Source organism: Rhagoletis zephyria, unplaced genomic scaffold (genome assembly GCF_001687245.7).
Source record: "Rhagoletis zephyria isolate East Lansing unplaced genomic scaffold, Rhagoletis_zephyria_1.1 Rzeph_scaffold_02930, whole genome shotgun sequence".
NCBI classification, from domain to species: Eukaryota; Metazoa; Arthropoda; class Insecta; order Diptera; family Tephritidae; genus Rhagoletis; species Rhagoletis zephyria.
In genome coordinates, this window is record NW_016160014.1 from 47,395 (window position 1) to 55,006 (window position 7,612).

Genomic DNA, 7,612 nt, shown 5'->3' on the forward strand with positions numbered 1-7,612 from the left:
GCGCTGAGTTTAAAAGGAAAGAACCAGCAACGAAGCTTGAACCAACTTTAAAGTTCAAACTATGTCAAAATTGTGTAAAAGCAACTCACTCTACAAACGAGTGTCAATCCTCATACACCTGCCTGAGGTGTTCGCAGAAGCACCACACACTTCTTCATGATAGCTTGTCGCTTCAACGTAGTAGCGTCGCTGCACTTCAAATGTGTCCAGACCACAGCGTTAACCGACTCGCGAGCTATGCTGAAACCTGCCTTTCAGCTGTTTTGCTGACTACGGCTTATATTAAAGCGCAGTCCTCGACTGAACAGTACATAAAACTTCGAGCATTACTCGATAATGGTTCGCAAGCATCCTTCACAAGCGAGCATACCCCTCAACAATTAAGACTTCGTAGGAACCGGTTGCAAATTCCCATCACCGGTCTTGGCGGTCACAGCGTTGGTGACTCAAAGGGTATAGTCACATACACTCTACGTTCATTTACAGACCCGGAGTTTAGTGTCAATTGCTCTGAACTCATCCTACCAAGTTTGGGAAATCTCCTACCATTGAAGGGAGTCAATCCAAAGCCCTATATCGACCTTCTAGATCTCACACTAGCAGATCCTAATTTCTACGAGCCTTGCTCAATTGACGTCATCATTGGCGCAGACCTCTACGGTCTCTTAGTAAAAGGTGGGATCAAGCACACTGCCTGCGGTTCGGCCATAGCACAAAATACGTATCTTGGCTGGGTTATCTACGGACGCATACCCTGCTCTGCATCTCCCCAACTATGTACAACACATTTCACGGCAACAACCACTGATGACCTGAGCAGCTTAGTTCAGCAGATGTGGAAATTTCATGAATTTGATGAGATACTACCTCCATCTAAAATGACACAAGACGAATTATTCTGCGAAGAGTTTTTTAAAGACACTGTTCAGCGAACTAGCTCAGGGCGGTATCAAATTCGGTATCCGTTTAAAGCCGATTGTGATCTTACAAAATTATCCAACTCGAAAGCTGACGCAATTAAATTGTTTCGGTCTCAACAAGCTAGGCTTCGAAATGACCCTGAAATGGATCATTTGTACACCACGTTCATGACAGAGTACCTGGCTTTAGGGCACATGGAGAAGGTAATTGAAAACGAGGAGCCGAGAACTGTTTGCTATATTCCGCATCATGGGGTGTACAAGGAATCGAGCTCAACCACCAAATTGCGCACAGTTTTCAATGCATCCCGTAAAACTATAGAAAACATCTCACTAAACGACTGTCTTCATGTTGGCGATTTAAGCCAAATAATTATTCGATGGCGGCTTCACCGCATTGGTTTCATGGCAGATATAGAAAAGTGTTATCGGCAGATTCTGGTCAGCCGTGATTACGCTGACATGCAGCGTATTATATGGAGAGGTACAGAAGGAGAGCCAGCAGCCTATCGATTGCTAACAGTCACGTACGGTTTAAATTGCTCACCATATCTTGCAATTAAAGTGCTGCAAACATTAGCTGATGATGAAGAGTCAACTTATCCTGAGGCGTCTAAGGTCTTGCGAGAATCATTTTACGTAGACGACTGTTTGCATGGAGCTGACTCCGTCGATGCTGCTTTGGAAATCCAGTACCAACTGCGACAGTTACTCCAAAGAGGTGGTTTCGTCCTACGAAAGTGGAGCTCAAACGCTGTAGACTTCATGCAGCGGTTAAGTGCAGATGACAAAGAGAATACTATTTGTTGCAACCTCAACCTGGACCGTACAACTAAAGCTCTTGGCATTTATTGGCTCTGTGATTCAGACTCTTTGACATATAAGGTTAGCTTGAGTCCATTAACAACCCAAATCACCAAACGGCAGCAATTATCAGACATCGGTAAAATTTACGATCCTCCAGGGTTACTAGCGCCGATAACTGTAACTGGAAAAGCTATGTGTCAGAAGTTGTGGGTGGCCGGTTTAAACTGGGATGACCCAATTCCCGAACCACTTCAGCAAGAATGGCAACGGTTTCGAAAGGAGCTAGGTGAAGTTGAGCGTCTTAGAATTCCAAGGTGGCTCGGTGTAGAACCTAACTCTAGAGGTTACCAACTGCATGTCTTTTCCGATGCGTCCGCCATAGCATATGCTGCGGTAGCATATCTCAGGTTCGACACAGCGCCGAGAAACGTACATGTTGCCATTTTGGCTGCGAAGACAAAAATCGCCCCCTTGAAGAAAATAACAATTCCCTGTTTGGAACTAAATGGAGCTCTGCTGGCAGCCCAGCTTGCGACCAAGCTTTCGGAAACACTTCAACTACCATACCTTCAAACATACTGTTGGTCTGATTCAAAAACAGTTCTCAGCTGGATCCGATCAAATCCTGGAAAATACAAACAATATGTCAGTAATCGCATAAGTAAAATCCAGGCAATCACATCTGTTGACTCTTGGAAATATGTGCCAACCGCCAGTAACCCTGCGGACGCAGCATCTCGGGGATTTATGCCATCGCAACTGAAGGAGCTTTCTATTTGGTGGGACGGACCGCAATGGCTTCGTTGTCACTCTCATCAATGGCCCACACAACCTTCCATCGGGCCAGCCAGGACTGAAGCAACTGTGGTGTCGTTGGCTACAATGCCATCACATCAACCTCCGTCGGTTCTGGCCACGCTCCTTTCTAAGTACTCAGACCTTAACAAATTGTTAGCAGTTACCGCGTTTATGCAACGGTTCATAGCAGCGTTGATGAAAAAACCCACGAAACGACTCCATGGTGTTCTGCAGGAGAACGAACAGAAGCATTGAAGCTGTGGCTCAGGTACGTTCAACACACACATTTTAATAATGAACTTTCTTGTCTTCGCACGAATAAGCCGATCAGCATGAAGAGCAAACTTCTCCAGTTTAACCCAGTCATTGATGAAGATGGTATCATTCGACTAAATGGACGACTGCAGAATGCACGATTTCTTTCTGCATGAGAACGTTATCCAATAATTCTGCCACAAGATGGAGCACTGAGAAAGCTGTTAATTACGCATGCTCATGAATCCACGTTGCATGGAGGTACTCAGGCGACTCTCAACTTTTTAAGACAGCGTTATTGGATTATCAAAGCTCGGCCAGCTGTTAAGCAACATATTCATAGATGTGTAAAATGTTTCAGGCAAAACCCCCCAACACTCATGCAATTAATGGGAAACCTTCCCCCACATCGCTGCAATCCTACTAAGCCGTTTGATTATTGCGGTATCGACTACGGTGGACATTACTATATTCGCACTACACAAGGTAGAGGTTATCGGAGCTATAAAGGGTACATCGCACTATTTGTCTGTTTTGTTACTTGTGCTGTTCACTTAGAACTCGTCAGCGACCTAAGCACAGATGCCTTCCTGGCTGCGCTGAGGCGGTTTTTTTCACAAAGAGGATACAGCTCTCATATATAGAGCGATTGTGCTTCTACATTTGTGGGTGCGAATGCAGAACTGAAGGCTGACCTTGCAGCCTGAAAACAGCAGTTGGAAGCGGCAGCTCGATTTGGATCAGTCAGGGGTATTACCTGGCATTTCATACCGCCAGGCTCTCCAAATATGCGGAAGCTGGAATAAAAGGGGCAAAGCACCATTTAAAGCGCGTCATCGGACGTGCAACACTAACTTTTGAAGAGTTTTTCACTGTACTCAAGCAAGTGGAGGCAGCGCTAAACTCTAGGCCATTAAGTGCCTTGACGGATGACCCAAGTGACTTAACTGCGCTCACTCCCGGCCACTTTTTAGTGGGCGGTCCACTTATCGCAATACCGGAACCCAACCTACTCGAAGTCAGCACCAATCGACTCAAGCGTTGGAAACCGTTGCAGCAAATACATTTGGAAACGTTGGAGCTATGAGTATCTGCCACATTTACAAATGAGATACAAATGGAAACAGACCCACCAGAACTTTGAAAACTAGCGATTTAATTTTACTTCGCGATGAACGCGCTCCCCCTTTGCAATGGCCCCTCGGCCGAGTTGTGGACATACACCCAGGAAATGATGGGATTGGGAGGGTGGCCACTATACGTACTGCAACGTCAACATTGAAGCGAGCCATTTCCAAGCTGGTCGCATTGCCAATCGATCCTGACATTGATTCACACGGTGGGCGGTTCTCCCCTGAACATGTCGTCGCACAAGATGGACGAGGTGAGCGGAATGTTAAAGATAAATGCAACTCAGAGGCTTCAACTGCACAGCAACCGCAATAAACATATGTGACGAGAGTGCACTGGTCATCGTAGTCCACGCTTTGTGCATACTCTTCGTGCGAGCTTTTTGATGCGCTGGTAGTCGCTGATTGGCTTGTCGATCGCGGTTGTATGTTAGCTATATATGTACATATGTCACACGATTGACCCCGAGTACTAGTTTTTTAAGTTGAAGAATTTTAGAACGTAGATAAGCTTTACAATCATGGTATNGAATTTTAGAACGTAGATAAGCTTTACAATCGTGGTATGGGTGGCTGTAAGGTTTTTGACGTGAAGTCTACTTAAATAAAAATTGCGTTATATAAATTAATTCTAACACTACTACTGTTAATACCTTGCCGCAACACGTCCTTACTGCATTGTTTCTCAGAATGGCTTTCATGACACATATAACATTTTTGTTCATTTTTACACTCTGCTGCTTTATGGTTNCGTGAAGTCTACTTAAATAAAAATTGCGTTATATAAATTAATTCTAACACTACTACTGTTAATACCTTGCCGCAACACGTCCTTACTGCATTGTTTCTCAGAATGGCTTTCATGACACTTATAACATTTTTGTTCATTTTTACACTCTGCTGCTTTATGGTTGAGAAACCACTACACTTCCAGCTCTGACTATTCTAAAATTCTCATATACTTTACACCGCTCCTAACCTATATTTATTTCTCCTTCTTTGATTATTTGTGGATAGAAGTCGATATCCGTCTCTACAATAACATTATATATTTTTGTTTTCCCTATTACTTTTTCATACTGTCTTATTATTTTCAGTGGACACTCTTCAAGAATATCGTTTTGCTTTCTGATTTTCTGAATCATCTCTTTATCATCATATTTATAATGAATTGCATTTATACTAAATCTTGGCTTAAGTGACACTGGTATTTTAACTTCATATTCGGGTGCTATGTTATTTTCAATAGCACTTTTTATTTTTTTTCGTTCATTGTCGTTTTCACTTTCAATTAATACCATTCCATTATTCCTATGCTCAATATTTCCAATTTTTAAGCCTTTAGGGTCAACTTTTTTGTTTAAGTCGTATTTTGTTTTTTTTTTACATTTTGTTTTTCTCTCGGTTTTATAATTAATGGCACTTCCTTTCTTATCATAAGCTCAGCTGATTGGGTTTGATCCTTTTTAGCTACATCCGCATATGGTCTTTTCTTTATTATTGACTTATTGGTCCCTATTTCTTTTATTTTTTGTTGCATATTTTTATTTTCGTTGTTGCTGTTCTCAATCTTTTTAGAAACCTTTTCACTTTGCAGTTGGAAAGCTTCCGAAATCTTGGTAACCTCCACTGCTTTCATGGTAAAGTCTTCGTACTGAGGTCTTAGAGCTGCGACTCTTTCATTGTACCGTTTTTCCATTGCCACCAGTAGTTGTTTCATTTCCATTTGATTTGTTTTTAACGCTTCTTCAAACTCGCTTTTATATTTTCTGAAGGTACTTGACCATGTATCTACTGCAGGTCTTAAGGTAGTCAATAAATTCGTACCAACAAGATATGCCAACAATTCGCATCCTAGCCTATTAGATCTTATTATCACCTCTAGTCTACACCATATTTTTAAACTTGACCAAATAGATAGCTTGGGCTTAATTTAGTACACTTAAGATGAAATCTAAGCGAGCAAAGTCCACAAGATACAAAGTCGCTAGCGGCACACTGCGAGCCACAATTAACACATAGAGACATCGCGCACTTGAAAATAAATCAAAGGCAGCGGAGCTGTGAAAAAACACGTCTTCACTTGCGCGAACACAATTCGCAATATTTGTGACCATGATCTAATTTTTTCTGTAGTAGATGTTGCGTTTAATAGTACTGTTGAAAGTGTGACATTATGTATCGTGATTTCAAGTCTGTAAATGTTAGTGATCTATTTACTATCTACCAAATTATAGTATATATAATGTTCCATTACGTGCTGTAAAGGCTATGAATAGTTTGTGTCCCTGGTATAATAATAAAGTCAGCTCCGCTATAAAAGTTCGAAATAAATCACATGCAAAATGGAGACGAAACAATACCGACTTTGCTTGGTCACAGTACAAAATAGCATGAAACGTAGCTACCATTATAAGACGTGCGAAACGATTGTTCTGTAACTCTAAATTGAACCCGTCCCTACTATCAAAAGACTTGTGGCGCAATCTGAAAAACTTACATGTACACGAAAAACTTAAGTCTGAATGTGAAATTGACCCTAACGTATAATGATTATTTTACCAGCGCCAGTAAGAGCAGTAATAGTCCCCCAGCTCAAAACTTTACTAACAATTTGAATTTGGCGGAGTAACCGAGGCAGAAGTTTTGAAGTCTATTATGGGTATCAAGTCCAATGCCATTGATGACGATGGCATATCTTTGAATTTTAAGAAGATTGTGCTGCCATTTATTGTGGGCACACTAACCCATGATATCAATCACTGCTTCACAACATCATACTTCCCAACAGAATGAAAGAAGGCTGTAATAATCCTTGTTGCCAAAAAGAGTATTGCTACTAGCCCTAGTGATTATAGGCCGATAAGTACATTGACAGCATGTGCGAAAGTGTTTGAGTCACTGATGGCAGCGCAAATTTTATTATTTATTCAAGAAAATAATCTGCATAGCTGCCCTACGGCTATGCTGAAAATTCTTGACGACATAAGGATACGACTTGACAATTGTGATTTAACTCTTCCTTATCTCCTGGACTTTTCTAAAGCATTTGACTTATAAATCATGACCTTCTTTGCAAAAAGCTTAAATATTTCGTTGGACTTTCTGACAGCTTTATTAAACTTATGACCAGCTATCTTGCGGGGAGAACGCAAACGGTGACGGGCAAGACGCTCCCTCAATGTCTTGTAATCAGTTGTGCCGCGAATCATTTTTAGTGGTAGCCAAATTCCTTTAAAAAAAGGGCTAAAATGAGCAAAAAAAGTCGTTGTAGCTAAAAATGGTATCTAAATTTTTTACTTACATATACAGCGTGGCGACGAATAACTGTTACCCAGTTTTTTTTGAGAAATAAAAGGGTCCTTTATAAATTTTGCGAAAAAAGTATTTTATTGTTAATTTTCCACAGATTTTACTTTAGTTGTATTAGTTAGTTTTTAAATTTTAATCCTTATCTACATTTGCCAGCAGTGTAAACTTTGAGAGAAAAGTTCATTTGGCACGCAAGTCTTTTTCAGGTGTATTTTTTCTTAGGCTTTGTATAAAAAAAGTACAAAAAAGAAAAAAACTGTATAAGGTTGGTCGAATGAATGGCCGTCCTAGTCACCAGTCCCGAGTCTATTAGATTTTTGAGTATGAGGCCTTATTTTGGACAGAAGGGGGAGTATAAGGGACTTAAAATGGAGAAAATTAGCCTATGGT

At 41.1% G+C, this 7,612-nt stretch overlaps 1 protein-coding gene across 1 annotated transcript; it reads left to right on the forward strand.

Moving 5' to 3' along the window:
- Positions 1–200: 200 nt before the first annotated feature.
- Positions 201–2,134, forward strand: LOC108368041 (uncharacterized; the record flags this gene model as incomplete). The annotated part of the gene is made up of 1 exon (XM_017622782.1): positions 201–2,134. A coding segment is annotated over exon 1 (1,934 nt), but the record flags the coding sequence as incomplete, so codon positions are not given.
- Between the last annotated feature and the right edge of the window lie 5,478 nt (positions 2,135–7,612).